General features: G+C 58.3%; 5 protein-coding genes across 5 annotated transcripts; 3 read left to right on the top strand and 2 right to left on the bottom strand.

Moving 5' to 3' along the window:
• Positions 1-101: 101 nt before the first annotated feature.
• On the bottom strand, positions 102-2,050 carry BO66DRAFT_325951 (FAD-binding domain-containing protein; the record flags this gene model as incomplete). Its single annotated transcript, XM_025643885.1, has 3 exons — positions 102-1,121; positions 1,185-1,714; positions 1,780-2,050. The coding sequence occupies 3 exons, from the start codon at positions 2,048-2,050 to the stop codon at positions 102-104; spliced, it is 1,821 nt and encodes a 606-aa protein (XP_025502642.1).
• Positions 2,051-2,671: 621 nt separating this feature from the next.
• BO66DRAFT_326236 (NmrA/HSCARG family protein) lies at positions 2,672-3,865 on the top strand (the record flags this gene model as incomplete). Its single annotated transcript, XM_025643902.1, has 4 exons — positions 2,672-2,935; positions 2,993-3,146; positions 3,210-3,542; positions 3,600-3,865. The coding sequence occupies 4 exons, from the start codon at positions 2,672-2,674 to the stop codon at positions 3,863-3,865; spliced, it is 1,017 nt and encodes a 338-aa protein (XP_025502641.1).
• A 320-nt stretch (positions 3,866-4,185) lies between these two features.
• On the top strand, positions 4,186-5,439 carry BO66DRAFT_295567 (aromatic prenyltransferase; the record flags this gene model as incomplete). The annotated part of the gene is made up of 2 exons (XM_025643191.1): positions 4,186-5,276; positions 5,349-5,439. Coding segments are annotated over 2 exons (1,182 nt in total), but the record flags the coding sequence as incomplete, so codon positions are not given.
• Positions 5,440-6,093: 654 nt separating this feature from the next.
• Positions 6,094-12,618, bottom strand: BO66DRAFT_297476 (acetyl-CoA synthetase-like protein; the record flags this gene model as incomplete). The annotated part of the gene is made up of 2 exons (XM_025643204.1): positions 6,094-7,211; positions 7,365-12,618. Coding segments are annotated over 2 exons (6,372 nt in total), but the record flags the coding sequence as incomplete, so codon positions are not given.
• Positions 12,619-14,147: 1,529 nt separating this feature from the next.
• BO66DRAFT_325990 (isopenicillin N synthase family dioxygenase) lies at positions 14,148-15,264 on the top strand (the record flags this gene model as incomplete). Its single annotated transcript, XM_025643887.1, has 3 exons — positions 14,148-14,342; positions 14,397-14,552; positions 14,605-15,264. The coding sequence occupies 3 exons, from the start codon at positions 14,148-14,150 to the stop codon at positions 15,262-15,264; spliced, it is 1,011 nt and encodes a 336-aa protein (XP_025502638.1).
• Between the last annotated feature and the right edge of the window lie 99 nt (positions 15,265-15,363).

The raw sequence follows: 15,363 nt of genomic DNA, 5'->3' as shown, positions 1-15,363 counted from the left end.
TACGGGCAGGGTATATGCCTCTCTATCTAGACAGCTATGTGTTGTAACAGAGCTATTTGGCCATGTATGGAAAGAATGTCAATTGGACGCGATTGAAGAATCTAGTACAGCGATGCGAAAAGTTCGTTGTAACGAGCCCACAACTTCTGCAGGTCCTTTTCCCACGCAGTAGACGTCCGCTTGCGACACATAGCCTCGTCATCCCATTCTTCACTCCCTACTCCTAGCCGGGTAATAAAAAGATCATTTGGATCCCAGCGACGCTTGGTTGCAAGGAGCATATCATACTTCTCGCCCCAGAATGCGCCTGCATGGTCAGCCTCGTGCGGGAAGGGCACACCCAGATACCCAGCAATGGTGGTGTTCTCCAGTGAGTCGATCGCGGGCAGCTGAGTATGCTTCAGCTCTTCCTCGACTTGCTCGTAGGCCTCCCAATTCGGATCCAGCGGGAGACCCCGGCCCAGGGTGAGTATCATCGCGGCCGAGTCCCACGCTGGATGGAGGGAGTGGGGTGCATGGCTCTTTCGCTCCACGCTGGGCCCAGGCGCCATTCCGTCTAGACTTATCATATCACCGGGGTTGTACTTCAATCGGGAAAGCACGCGGGACAGACGGTCAGGGGCATTGAGCGAGCTTCGCGATACAAGGCGCGATCCCACCATCACGCCCACCCCGGCCATGCCCCCGGTGCTGCGACTGGCGTGGTACGAGGAAATTTGCGCAAAGTGCTCGTGGGAGCGCTGGACCTGGAGCCCAGCATTCTTCCACCTCTCGACGAGGCGATCGACAGGAGACATATTGCTTGTCTCGGTTTGATTGATGGAAAAGATCTCCGCTGAGATGAGAGACCCCGATTCAGCAAACGGAAAGGCATAGCTCTGACCTGCAATGCCTTGGTCTCCCAATTGCGGTATTGTGCCCATGATCTCCTGGACACCAGACCAGAATGCATCTCCTGGGCCTGTCTCAGCCACGGCAGTCAATCTGGTCACCTCCAGCGGCACATCAGGAAACACTCGGAACGTCACACTGGTGATGATGCCGAAGGTGCCTCCGCCTCCGCCGCGAACGGCTTGGAAGAGGTCTTGGTTCTGATACGCATTTGCAATCACGTACGCGCCCTGTTGGAGTCTTGTCAGCAAACCACCGAGGCCTTTCGAGAGGGAGGTAGACCAGAGGCTTACAGCTGCTGTGACCATTCCAACCTCCAGAACGTTATCAACGCCCAGTCCCTTGGACGGTGTGAGTATCCCGTAACCACCACTTGCCATCCAACCGCCAGCAATGCCAACAGTTCCGCAACTCCCACCAGCAACGGTATACCCATGTTCCGCGGCTGATGCGTACAGGTCCTCTGTCATGACGCCCGCCCCAACCGTCACTGCAGGGCCATAGTCCTCAGACTCATACCCCAGCGGCGAACTCACCCGGAAAAACGTGGTGAACCGAGTTCCCTTGAGCCCAGCTGTATGGACCATTAACGATCCCGGGGAAGTCGAGCGGCCAGCAAGATCATGACCGGTGTTTCTCACTGAGAGGCGAAGATTGTGGTCAGCAGCAAAGCGAACGACACCTCGCACCTGCTCCACAGTCTTCACGGAAGCCGCGTATACTGGCACCCTGCCCTGCTGGCACGTCGCATTTGTGATACCGTCAACGTGACAGCTTTCCTCTGCTGCTCGCCAATTCTCCCAATTGATCACTTGGAGCGACGCTGTTTGTCGGTACCGAAATCAGCGACTGCATTTCGCTTGAGCCCGCGGCACAATAGCTACTTACCTGGATTCAAAACGCGCCAAGTGCCATTGTGGAAGTTCTTCACGTACTCCTCGCACGCTTCTTTCGAGTATTGATCGCCAGAACATACATGGCCGGCCGGCCTCAGCGTCTGTAGATTCCCATCGATGCTGTGATTGAGGTGTTCCCAGTCACTGGCCGTGGGCCAGCATGCCTCGCCCGGTCGGCATCGACACAGTGACTGCGTTTGCGTGCCCCAGTAGCTCTTGAGACCGGCTGATACGGCCAGTATGAGAAGAGCAAAACGAATCATCTTGGTCTATGCAGGTTGCCTCTTGTCTAGACACGCAGCGTCCGAGAACTTGAGATGCTAGCGACCATCATTCGCCCAAATATCGTGCCCCGCGGAGCATCCTCTGTCCAGGTGGCGTACAACGGAAAGGCAGGAAGTTGTCAACAATTCAACCTTGCTTCGGATCTTGCATAAAGCATAGGAGCTTCACAGGCGACCTAGGCCGTGTCATCGATAAAGGGTGCAGCATTTTTCGGAGCAAGGAGCGCGCAGAGGAATGAAATGTTCATGCTGTGCTGGTGAAGGTCGGTGAACATGCACGGATGTGCAGATCCTTGCGGCAAGTATATGAGTCCTGCAGACGAAAAGGGTGCGGTAATTGTCGAAGCAAGGAGGGCGCAGAGGAATGACACGTCACACATCCACAGCATTCCATTGCTACAGCCGATGCTAGCAAGTATCAACTTATGCTGTGCCGATCAAAGTCGCTGCCCATGCATAGATGTGCACCCGCTGCCATGCCTAGAATAATGCAATGCTTGATACGGGCTACTGTATCCCAGGTCGAGTATTTCTAGCCACCTCGTACGTTAGCTGCGCTGTGTCCTCTCAGCTTGAAGTTTGTAAAGACCGAGATCAATAATGACCATCCAACAGAGCAAGATAATCACCATCTTCGGCGGGACAGGGAACCAGGGTGGTAGTGTCGCAAGATCCCTGCTGGCTCACAAGGACGACCGCTTCCATGTCAGGGTCATCACCAGAGACCCGTCGTCCGACAGAGCAAAGGCCATCGCCGCTGATGGCGCGTCGCTCGTCCAGGCGGATGGCTTCAATCGTGAGCAGATGGTCGCCGCCCTCGCGGGTAGCTGGGGTGTGTTCATCAACACGAACTCAGATGACGAAGTAAGTCTGTCACGCATTAGAAGCGGGCCATTTGCTTTCCATGCGCTAACGCGACAGGCCCTCAAATCGCTGGACGGACCCAGCGACTATGACCTCGGTGCCGCGGTGATTGACGCAGCAGAGGAAGCCGGAGTTCCGCACGTCGTGTACAGCTCCGGCCCTTCAATCACCAATGCCACCAAGGGCAGGATCCATCTAGAGGGATTTGAAAGTACAGCGCCTCCTCTTGCCTGTCACCTCTGATCGAACCACGAACTGCACTAACGTATCTCAGCCAAATACCACGTGGAGCAATACGCCCGAGCAAAGAGCTTCAAGACCTTCACTCCCGTCCTCTGTGCATCCTTCATGGAATGCTTCTTCTACGAACCCTTCTCCGACGCGTTCGGAGGGTTTCCATGGACTCCCAACCCGAAGACGGGAGACATCGTCTTCAGCACGCCCCCATACGGCGGCAGAGGCGATATGCCCTGGGTCAGCGTGGAGGATGATGTCGGCGACATCATCCACGGCATCTTCCTGAACCCCAGCGAATATGATAGGGTTCTCGTGCAGGTGACCAGCCAGCAAATTACCATGCCTGGTATTGCAGCTTCATACGCGAAAGGTATTCCCATCATCCACTTTCCATGCGTCCGAGTATCGTGCTAATGGTGAGGCCCAGCCACGGGAATTCCAGCCCGGTACGAGGAGATGCCGTCGTGGACGAGTATTCAGCCCAATGGGACCAGATGTCGGGACGAGACCCGGCTCATCTTCTGGATGATGAACGCGTGCGGTGGGCGCTGGTTTGCCGAACATGAGAGTGATAACACTGCTTCGATCAAATTGAAGAATGCGGCGCTGGAGGCGAGGGGTCAGCAGGGCGGACTAATCACATTTGAAGAGTGGTTTAAGAAGGCGCATGCATTGAGAACTGAGTCTGCATAGAGATAATGTTGATAGAACTGGCAAAACCGATATCTAGACTTCAATCCAACAGAAACATATACGGAGTTAGGGCACAGGATAGCAGAGCAGCGCTCGAATCAATACACGGCTAGAATGCCCTTGCTTGACGGGGCCTTTGCCACATCATCCGCTGCAGTGGGCAGATATATATCAAACGTACCCTTCACCCCCAGAAACCTTCCAACTCATTCGATTGAAGGCAAAATCAAGATCAACCCCCCCAACACCTAAGACTATCCATAACAACCACCATGGGCTCCTTAGCACCCGCCCCGTTCACACCTCCATCCACCTCCACCCCCTACACCCACCTATCCCAGTACCTCACCCATCCCAACCGCGACCACCACGCCTGGTGGACCACCAAAGCCCCTCTTCTCACCCGCTTCCTGCAAGACTGCGACTACACCGTCGACGCGCAATACCAATACCTCACGCTCTTCCACAACCAACTAATCCCATATCTAGGAATTTACACCGAGCCGTCCGTCGGCGACAAGGGAAATACTCTCCTGTCCGGAGCAGGGAAGCTCGAGATCGACCGCACATTTACCGCCACAGGGTCCTCTCTGCGGATTGCCTTTGAGCCGACGAGCTATCTGGCCGGGGAGGGGGACACGGGGCCTGATCCGCTGAACCTGCTTCCCCTCCCGAGTCTGCTGAGCGCTCTTCGCAAGCTTCCGGGCGTGGATGTGGGACTGGACCGATACCGGACACTGTCGAAAGCCCTGACGACCTCGGAGGCAGACCAGGCGACGCTTCTGCAGAGCCCTGAGCTTCAGGCGAAATTGCAGACCCTCCCCTCGCGCACGCAGAACATCCTCGCCCTCGACCTGGTCGATGGCTCCGTGCGCCCCGAGCTCTACTTCCAGCCGCAGCTGCGGGCGCTGGCGACCAACGCCGACGTTCACACCATGCTCCTCAACGCGCTGCAGGGCCTGAACGCCAACGGAGCCCTCAGCCCCGCGCTCAAGCTCACCGCGGCATACCTCACCGGGTCGCCGAGCACGACCCAGCCCCTCTTCATCTCCAGCGAGCTCAGCACCTCCCCAAACACCAACAGCGCCAAGCTATTCCTCATCGACAGCAACATCACCCTCGACACCGCCCAAGCCCTCTGGACATGGGGCCGACCAGACGCCACACCGCACCCCCTCCAGACCCTCTGGGAGAGCCTGGGCGTCGTCGAGGGTGTCCGCGGGCCCACCGAGTTTCCCATGATGCTGATCCTCAAGCTCTGCGAGGAGGCGCCCTTTGTGCGCCCGCAGGTCGCCTTGCCGGTGGTGGGGATGACGGAGCAAGGGGTCGGCGAGGCGGTGGTGCGCTTCTTCGCGGCGATGGGGTGGGAAACCCATGCGGCGGGGTATCTGGACTCCCTGCGTTCGTACTAGTGAGTTTACCTCTGGCCCGAGTTTCTAGTCTCCTTGTTTATGGGTTGCTGACGTTGGTGGGTGGCTGGTAGTCCCGGTATCGAGCTTGGGCAGGCGCTAGGGAAGCAGGCTTGGATTGCGTTGTCGGAGTTTGATGGGGAGGGGCCGGCGTTGACAGTCTTTAATTACTAGGGTCGGATTAGGTGGTTTGGTGTTGTTCTTGGTGTTGCTGGTGTTGATAATGATGGGGATAGTAGGGGGATGGCTTGATCCCCAATAAGTTAGGGCTTCATCAGTGGTAGTAGTCTTGTTCACATTCACAGTCATAATGCTCACAAATTCAATTCATGGATTTCTATCAACGCCCTCAAACAGAGATCACCCCTAAAGTCGTGTAGATCTACATTGAATCCGTGCGTTGTTTGTATACGCGTTGAACTGGATACCAGCCCAAAAGCGCGAGATATTAAGATCAAATTCATGGATTTCTTTTTATATACATACACGCTTGATTAGAGATCAACCCGAAATACTAGAGACCAAGAACCAAACAGATCGCAAAGCATTCGACAACGCTTAGACAGCCTTTCGCTCCCCATTGACAACAATTTTATTCCGACGGGTGAACACCGCCGACGATCGGAGGCCACTTGCAGCAGCGAACCCCTCCAGCGAGGCCAGGTATTCCGCGTTTCGCACCACCGCCTGACAGATCATGTCCGTCAGCGAGGCTGCCTGGACCGTGGGCACGGGGAGTGACGATAGCTCAGAAGGGGAGGAGGCTGGCGGCGTCCCCAGGCAGCCGCCAGTGCTGCGTAGGAAATCCATCACCGACAGGAGGGGATGCGAGGCGCCAACGACATCGATCTGCTCCTCCAGCGTTGCCATCCACTCCGACGACACGGGACAGGGCTTGAGCTTCCGGCCTAGCCCGAGCGACACTGCTTGCCAGAAGTCCCGCATGGAGAGGCCGTCTGTCATGGAGATGCGGGCCACGGTGAAGCTGGGCGACGACGGTGCTGGAGCCGCGTGAAGCGTTTCGTAGACGATCAGGTTGGCGACCCAGTCCACGGCCGAGACAAAGAGCCACGAATCCGGCTCGCTGGCGTTGTAGGTCCCGGTCGTCATCGCAGTAGCCACGACACGCCAGAGCATGTCGTCTACGTTGGCCACTCCGTCGTTCACGGATCCGATGATGAATCCCGGACGGACGATCTTGAGTCGATGGGAGGGGCGAGAGCGTGCGAACTCCGTCATCAACAGCTCGGACGCATACTTGGTGCGTGTGTAGCCGTCCGGGATGTCAGGCGGCGGTGTATGCCCGTCTGAATCTGTCGACTGGGCGTCGTCCCCGGACACCAGAGCAGAGACATAGGTGAAGCTGACCGATTTCGACGAAGGTCTCAGCGTCTGCAGCAGCTGCAGCGTACTCCCGACGTTGGCCGCCTCGAGGACTTCGTAGTCATACCCCCAGTGGACGACGGCCCCGTTGTGGATGATGGCGTCGACGGTTTCGCCACAGAGCACCCCCCAGTTTGCTTCCGACAGCCCCAGGCGCGACTGAGCCAGGTCTCCCGGCCATGCCTCGATGACGCGGCGATAGTCGTCCTGCCACCAGCGAGCCGTGCGCGCGGCTTGGATGATCCGTGCAAGCCCGCTTTGATGGCTGGATGCCCGGACCAGAACATAGACCGTGGCAACGCGATGGTCGCGCACCAGCTGCCGCAAGATGTGCGTTCCCAAGTATCCCGTCCCCCCGGTCAGGAAGACGGTCTTGCCGCGGGGGAGGTCCGTGGCCAAGTCGTCGGTGTCGGGTAAATCGCGCACCTCTTGTAGCGCTGCGGCTACCTTCATCCACCACGCCGGCGTGGATGGAGTCTCATTCGTGCTGTTGGTGCCGTCGGTGCTGTTGGTTCCATTGCTAACATCGCTGGTGTTAGTATCACTGAGCCCGTCTGTGCCATCTGTGCCATTGATGCCGTTGATGCCATTGATGCCACTTATGCCAGTGACCCTACTTATACCATTGATGCCATCTCTAGCACTTGGGCCGTTGACACCATTGAGGCCATTAATGCCATCCACGCCATTGGAGATCTTGTCCGGACCCTCCGTGATCATCTCCGCCACCTCACGGACGGTGAGACCACTCCGAAAGAGCGTCGCCATAGGAAGCCTCTGCTGATACTCTCGGTGTACGAATTGCGACAAGGCCATGAGATCGATGGAGTCCAGGTTGAGGCGCGACAGGTCGACATTGCAACCCGCGACTGACGCGGCCAGCTCGTCCCGATCCGTTTTCCTCGTTATAATTCCGGCGACATGCTGGCTTATCGCCCAAGCGACTGGCTCGTGATGCTCACGCAGCAGCTCCTCCGCGGCATGCTCATCGGTGCGCTCCAGCGATCCCAGCGCATGCAGATCGCGCGCCCCCAGCTCGGCACAATGACTCTCAATGAGGCGTCGATTCACCTTACCCGATACCATGAGCGGAAGGTCCAGCGCCTGGAGGTACAGTTCCGGCACCATGATGGCCGGCAGGGTGAGACGGAGCTCGTCGCGGGCGTGGCGCGCTCGGGCCTGAAACTCGGCGCTCTGCTGCTTGAAGAGGCCACTCTGGGACGATGCTCCTCCATTGATGACTCCTGACCCGGACCCGGGGAGCTCGGCCATTTGCACGATCGCGACGAGACAGGGGGTCGTCCCACTGCCCGACGGGCGGATGACCGCCGCCATGCCGTTGGCCTCCGGGCCAAACGCGCGGAGGAGGTGACGCTCGACGTCGGCCAGGTCCAGCCGCTGGCCGCGGAGCTTGGTGTGCTGGTTCTTGCGCCCCAGGAAGCTGCAGGTGCCGTCCAGGTTCAGACGCACCAGGTCGCCGGTGCGATAGATCCTCGCGCCCTGGGGGTGGAACTTCTCCGCCCACGCCGGGGGGTCGAGGAACGACTCCGCTGTCTTGGCCGCGTCGTTCAGGTATCCTCGGCCGACGATCGGGCCCTGCAGGACCAGCTCGCCCACGGTGTTGGCCGGCATCAGGGTGTTCACGTCGTCCGGGTGCACCGCCCACAGCAGGCAGCCCATGCCCGTCCCGATGATCCGGGGGTCCATCTTGCTGGCGGTGATGCGCTGCGCCGTCGCCCCCGTGCAGCATTCGGTGGGACCGTAGCCGCACAGGAGATGCACGCGCTCGCACCACTGGGCAATCTGGCCGGGGAGCATAGACTCGCCCACTGCGACGACCGTGCGCAGCGACGGCACGGCCTCCGGCGTGAGCAGCCGCAGCATCGAGGGAGTGATGCATAGCCAATTGGCCTGCAATCGCTGCACGGCCCCGCCCAGATCCCCTGCAATCTCCTCGTTGGAGGGGATGCAGACGCATCCGCCGCTGGCGAGGACGGTCAGGATCTCCACCGCGAAGGAGTCAAACGCATAGGAGGAGATCTGGAGGACGCGGGAGTGGGCCGTGATGCCCAGCTTGGGCTGCTGCGCGGCAATAGCCGAGCAGTACGCGCCATGCTCGATCAGCACGCCCTTGGGGGCTCCGGTGGACCCGGAGGTGAAGACGGCGTACAGCAGGTCGTGCGGCGCAGGGGACGAAAGCAGTCGGGCCGGATACCCATACCCGTTGGCCTGCGGGGGAGAGCGGAAGCTCTTGTCGCCCACGACGATCCAAGCCGCGTCGGTGATCGTCCCGGCCAGTTTCTGCTGGCTGGGCGAGGTCAATCCCACGGTGGCGCCGACGGCGCCGCAGATCTGCGCGTTGCGCTCCTGCGGATGAGTGGGATCCAGCAGCGCAAAGGCCGCCCCGACCATCGAGACGGCCAGCATGGCGATGGGCACCCATTTGGACCGCTCGAAGAAGATCGGAACGAACCGCGCGCCACTGCGCCGGATGAGAGGGTCAAGCTGCAGCGCGAGCCGGATGCTATAGTCCTCGACCTGCTGGTAGGTCAAGTCCCCGTCCCAGGCGGAGATGGCGCACGCGTGTGGACTTTGTCCAACCTGGGCTTGGATCAGGTCCGGAATCGAGGCTGAGGCTTGCACGGGGGCGCAGCCGTTCCACCTCGTGAGCATGGCGTTATCCTGCGCGGAGATCAGGTTCAGATGAGATAGCGGCGTATCCTGGTTGTGAACATTATCCAACTCCTGCAGGAGGTGTGCTAGCTGAAACAGCATGTGCTCCGCCTGGTCGCGGGGTAGCACCTCTTCGTCCACCAGCATCTCGAATTTCCAGACACCTTTGGTCGGCGTGCACAGCAGAATCATGGGATAGCCCGGGAAACTGTTCAGCGCGCCCAGATGCTCCTCGACGGGGCCGAAGATCGGCGACGGCGCGAGGGTGTCTTCCGCCTGCACGATGAGCAGATTCTGGAATTTACAGGCCGTTTCGGCCTCGGGGCCCATCTGGCGGATCTGCTGCAAGCCGGTCTGCTCGAATGGGGTAGTGGCGTGGATCTTGTCCTGGACGTGGGAAGCAGCCTGGTGGACGGTTTGCTCGCGCTGGAGGAGAAGACGCACTGGGTACGTCGCTATGGTTGGGCCTGCGATGCTCCCGATGTCGGCCAACGGAGCCCGGCGTCCGTCCACCACCGCACCGTAGACAACGTCCTCTGAACCGGTGTACAGACTGAGAAGAAGGGCCCAGGCCAACCGCACTTTGGCCGTAGGACTGGCCAGCGGCAACGACTTGGATACAGCGGCACGGGGGCTGTCATGATGGACTGCGCAGGTGGCGCGGGGAGTATGCTCGGGTGAGGGATGCTTGGGGAACAGTACACTGCTGAGATGCAGTGTTTCCTTTTGCCAGAACGTCCGTGCCGTGTCCATGTCCGTGGCGGTTTGGGTGAGATGGTGAATGAAGCGGACGAAGTCACTGCGCGGCAATTGCTGCCCCCGGTAGGCCTGTTCTGCCCGTTGAATGCACAAGTGTAACGTGGGACCGTCGTATATCGCGTGGTGTAGGGTAAGCGCCAGGAAGCTGCCAGTAGACGACTGAATGAGGGTCAAGCGGATCAGTGGTGAGCCCAGTCCCATTGGTCGACTCTGGTCATGATCGAGGAATTGTGATACGGAATCGGCGGACTGCCACGGGATAGCCAAGTCGGGTTTGCACAGAACTTGGTAAGTTTGGCCATTCGTTGCCTGCATGATGCGCGTCCGGAGGATAGTGGTGGTTTGCACAACAGTCGCCCATGCCTTCCTGACCTGGTTGACGTCGCAGTCGGGGGGCAAAGTAAAGAGAAACCGGTCAGTGTAGGCTTCTGATCCACTGGTTTCGGTAATTGCGACGAGCCCCTCTTGGAGCGCGGTGGTCGGATATATATCCTCAATGTAGGATTCAGTAATCTGGCACTGCTCAGCTGCGAGTGGAAGTAGTGCGGGGATGCTCTCATTATCCAAAAGGCTGTAAGGTCGAGGGGTCGATTGTTGAACCCGTCCAGCATCGTCCTGCTCGAGCTTATCAGCCACTGTGCGTAGGGTTGTATCTCCAGCCAGGAGGTACTCCACGCGGAGCTGCCAGTTCTCCCTTGCCAGCGTTCGAACGACCCGTATCGCCGTGACTGAGTCTCCTCCCATGTGCAGGAAATTGAGGTCGAGGTTGACTGAGGGGGCTGGGATCCCAAAGACTGCTCCGACTGCCTGAGTTAGCGAGTGCTCTTGCTCAGACCCCGTCAGAACAGATCGTGACTCCGAGTCCCGGCACAAGGTTGGCCGCGCACTGAGCCAGGTGGTCATGTCGACTGTTGTGAGGGTTTCGAGCAGACCACAGAGCCGTTTGCGGTCCACCTTGTCAGTTGCCGTGCGAGGAAAGGTCTTAAGCGGGACAATGAATGAAGGGATCATGTAGAGAGGCAGGTGCGGGCGGAGAGTGGACTGATAGCGACGAGCCAGCGCCGCGCAAGACGGAGGCAACGTCTCCAATTTAGGGCTACTCCGCCTATCGCTCCAGTCGACCTCGGCGCCAGCATTATTAGCGACAAATGCTACCAGCGTAGCTCCCTGCTCACTCTTCGAGGTGACAGCTGCGACGGCAATCTCGACGCCTTGCTCCAGCTGGCGGAAGCGCAGTTCAACGGCATCGGTGTCCACGCGCTGGCCCCTGATCTTCACATAGGTGTCCTTGCGGCTGAGATAGCGGAAGGTGCCGTCAGCGTTATAATGGCAGAGATCGCCCGTCTTGAAGAAGGGGCCTTGAATGGGAATCTCATCGAACTGCGACCGCCACTTCGGAGGGTCAATGAAAACCTGTGCGGTGCGGTCGGGGTCATTGAGGTAGCCCTCGGCGATCACTGCGCCCTCCATCACGACCTCCCCAACCGTGCCAATGGGTGCAAGGCAGTCACTGTCGTCGGGCGCCGTGATCCACGCAATACAACCGGCCGCGGTTCCGATGGTGCCTGGAATCCATGTCGCAGGCACAATCTCTCCTGCGCCGGACGGGCCCACTTCGGCCGGGCCCCAGAGGTTGAATATTCGGACATGAGTGCCCCATCGTCGGACGAGGTCCTGTCCAATGCTCTCGCCGCCGAGGACAAGGGTCCTCAGCGATGGGAAGTCCGCAGGTTCGAAGTTTCTAAGGGTTGAGGGGGTAAAGAACGCCCAAGTGACTCCATGACTTCGAAGGAAGTCGGGCATCGAGTTCAAACGTTGAGTCTCCGACGGGATGCAGAGACATGCGCCGCGAGTCAACGCCTGCCACGTCTCAATAATACTCATGTCGAAGGCGTATGAAGAGAACTGCAGAACCCGTGAGTCGGGCCTGACTTGCATGCGCTTACCGACATAATGGCCGGCGGTGCTGATGGCGCGGTGGCTAAGAACAATGCCCTTCGGGGTGCCCGTACTACCGGACGTGAAGACGATGAAGGCGACATCTTCCGGATTCGCCGGGGTAAATATGATCGAGGAGGAAGGAGGAGTCGAAGAGTAAGTGCAGGACTGTGGGATAATGACCCGATCACGACCCATCTGGTGCAGCCGTGTCGCTTGCGTTTCCGAAGCCATAATGACAGGAGGGCATGCCTGCTTGAGAATGGTTTCAATGGCCTCGTCGGGGTGGGTGCTGCATAGGCAGACCGCAACGGCGCGAATCTTGACTACCGCCAGCATGCTGACCGTCATCCAGTAGGACTTTTCAAAGAGCAACGGGACAATCGTCCCGGGTAACACCTTCTGCTGCTGCAACTCGGCCGCCAGCAGAGAGGAGAGTTCATCGAGTTGCTTATATGTGAGCTCCCCGTCCCACGCTGACACGGCGGCTCGTCCGCCATCTAGTTGCACCTGCGCCATGAACAGATCCTGAAAGCACCTGTCAATTGGGGGTGGTGGGCAGGAGTTCCATCTCAGCAGCTGACGCTTGTCGTTCAAGCTGAGGGTGAAAGCTTGCTGGAGTGTAGAATCCCGACCGATCTTACGCAGCTCCTGCGCAACGTGCACAAATTGCTGGACAATTCGCTGTGCATCACGGGAATTGCATCTCGACTCGTCGTAGACGGCTCGGCAGGCGCATCCTTTCCTCTGCTGCACCAGTCGCAGTTGGAGCACGTCGTTCGTAGCAGGTGGCGGGAGATCTTGACTCCTCCGCTTGCGTGGATGCTTCCACGGTAGGAGAAAGCTTGTCGATGGTCTGCTGGTATCTCTTGTAGTGCCTGATTCGGGATTGACGACTTCTATCGGGAGTATTCCTCGAGCGATAGCGTCAATAGTGACTCCAATCGAGGAGGACGGCGACAAGTCCACCTCTAATGAAACAGACTTTCCATCGCCTGGCTGTAGTTGACTGTCCAGTACGAGACTCACAGAGCCTTGGTACCTCGCCATCAAGACAGCCCATGCAAGCACATAGATCTCCGGAGCCAGGCTCCCCGCCAAGGCTAAAGCTTTCGTCTCCCCATAGATGGATGCCCGGACTTCATCACTTCCTGAGGAGGGTACGTACAACGGGCACGGTATCGACACCGCTAACCAACGATCTAATGACATCTCCCGAAAGCTGGGTATAACGGCAAGACGAACAATGGAGGATGCAGAGAAGACAGGAAGCAGGCCCAAGTCACACCAGCCAAGGAAAATGGCTCTGCCCGTAACTGGGCATCGCCGCGGCCATCCGGGGCCAGATATACGTGGAACTAGACCACCGAATCACGCACGAAGGTTGCACGAGACGGCAGTCGGAGATGAGTGAGTGACATGCGGGTCTTACTCAAGCGATGAAGATAGTGAGCAAAGGGCGAATTGCCATGTTTCCGACAGCCACGCCGCGGCGGTGGGCCGTCTGTGGAACTTCTAGCTAGCGAGATTATGCATATGGGTTGAAACACAATATCTATAGCGGGCTTAGACCTCAACTCATACGCATACCTAGATGATAGGCACCTAGCATGACAGGATTCCAGTCCCTTTGCCTACGCCGATCCAACAGCACCTTACTCTTTCTTCCCAGTCACCTCCTCCCACTGCGATGCAAGAGGACGATCTCGCCCTTCGTCTCTACTACCTTCCTGCGAGCGGTATTCTAACGCAAGGTCGGAGTGGAGATATTGCACGGCAGTGGGAAGGTGTCCAAGGCAAAAAGTCGGCTGGTTTCTCCTTGCGGCAAGGTATGTGGATCCACTCGCCAACGACACCCCTTGATGCCGTATCAAACCCACCATCGGTATAGAGCAACATCACGATTCCACGACATGTTGCGAGGCGTCCGAGAGCCATTTAGGTAGTTGCTGGATCACGGAAGGAGCCCGAATAATGCGATCATTGCCCGTGATCTGGCCGAGTCTCCTTGCGTATTCGACGGCTGTCAATGGGCTACTTAACCTCACCAGAGGACATGGGTGCACGGTTGCCAGCTACTAGCAGTACTAGGGTAGGATTCAACACAACCGCAATATAAAATGGGTAGTCTATGTGAAGACAGAGCAGCTCACTGCCGGGAGAGTACCGTCGACGCCTCGCGCTTCATCTCCGGAACACATGACGAGCAAAGAGCCTTTGCGGATGAACTCGTCCAGTCGGTGCTGCGATGTGGCTTTGTCAAAGTGATCAACCATGGGCTTTCTGACGAGCTCATCGACGAGCTATTCATGTGGGTGCGTGTGTCCCTCCGCCGTACGAGCACAATAGCGTCTCGCTAAGCGAGTTAGAATGAACGGTTCTTTCAATTGGAAGCAGAGCAGAAACTAGCCATTGCCAACCCGGCGGGTCCAACTCCGCAGCGTGGATGGAGCTGCGTGGGCGCTGAGAAGACATCGCGGCTGTTCAGCCGGGGGGCCAGCTCGATCGATCTCACAGATGCGCGGGTGAGTCTTCTGTTCGCCTTGTTCATGGACGGATCCTGATGATACGGTTTAGGAGCACTTTGACGCAGGGTCACCGCATGATAAGACCTTCGCGAATCGCTGGCCGGGCAACACCCTGCCAGGCTTCCAGTCCTTTATGGAGAACTTCTACATCAAGTCCCACGAGGCTGCGTTGACCATCATGCGCAGCATCGAGATGGGGCTCGACCTCCCCCAGGGCTCTCTAGTCGACAAATGCAGAGGTTCCTCCAGCGAGCTACGTCTCAACCACTACCCGACAATCGATATAGAAGAGCTAGCCCGCAACAAAGTCAGCCGCATCCATCCCCACGCAGACCTGGGCGTGATTACCTGCCTCTTTCAAGACGGCCAGGGCGGACTGGAGATGGAGGATCGCACGAGCCCTAACTCCTTCCTGCCCATTGTCGCGGGAAAACGGTCGGAGATGGTGGTTAACATCAGCGAGACCTTCCAACTGTGGACGAACAATGTGCTCCGCCCGGGCGTGCACCAGGTCACTATTCCCCCAACCATGAAGCATCTCAGCTCGGGGAAGATTGCCTCTCGTCGGTCCTGTGCCTTCTTCCTCAAGGCGGACCGGGATGCCTCCGTTGCGCCTCTGCCGCAGTTTGTCACCGAGGAAAGGCCGGCGGCGTATGGGGAGATGACAGCTTTGCAGTATCACCAGCAACGATTGGCAACGGCCTACTAGTTCTTATTACTCGCGATGAGCGTATTCATGGTCTATAGGATGCTCCAATGTACGGAGTAGGCTCGGGGTTTCACAGTCTAGTTCCTACAAGTGTTCTCG

Source organism: Aspergillus aculeatinus, assembly GCF_003184765.1.
Source record: "Aspergillus aculeatinus CBS 121060 unplaced genomic scaffold BO66scaffold_32, whole genome shotgun sequence".
NCBI lineage: Eukaryota > Fungi > Ascomycota > Eurotiomycetes > Eurotiales > Aspergillaceae > Aspergillus > Aspergillus aculeatinus.
This window is presented reverse-complemented; position numbering and strand designations above follow the sequence as displayed.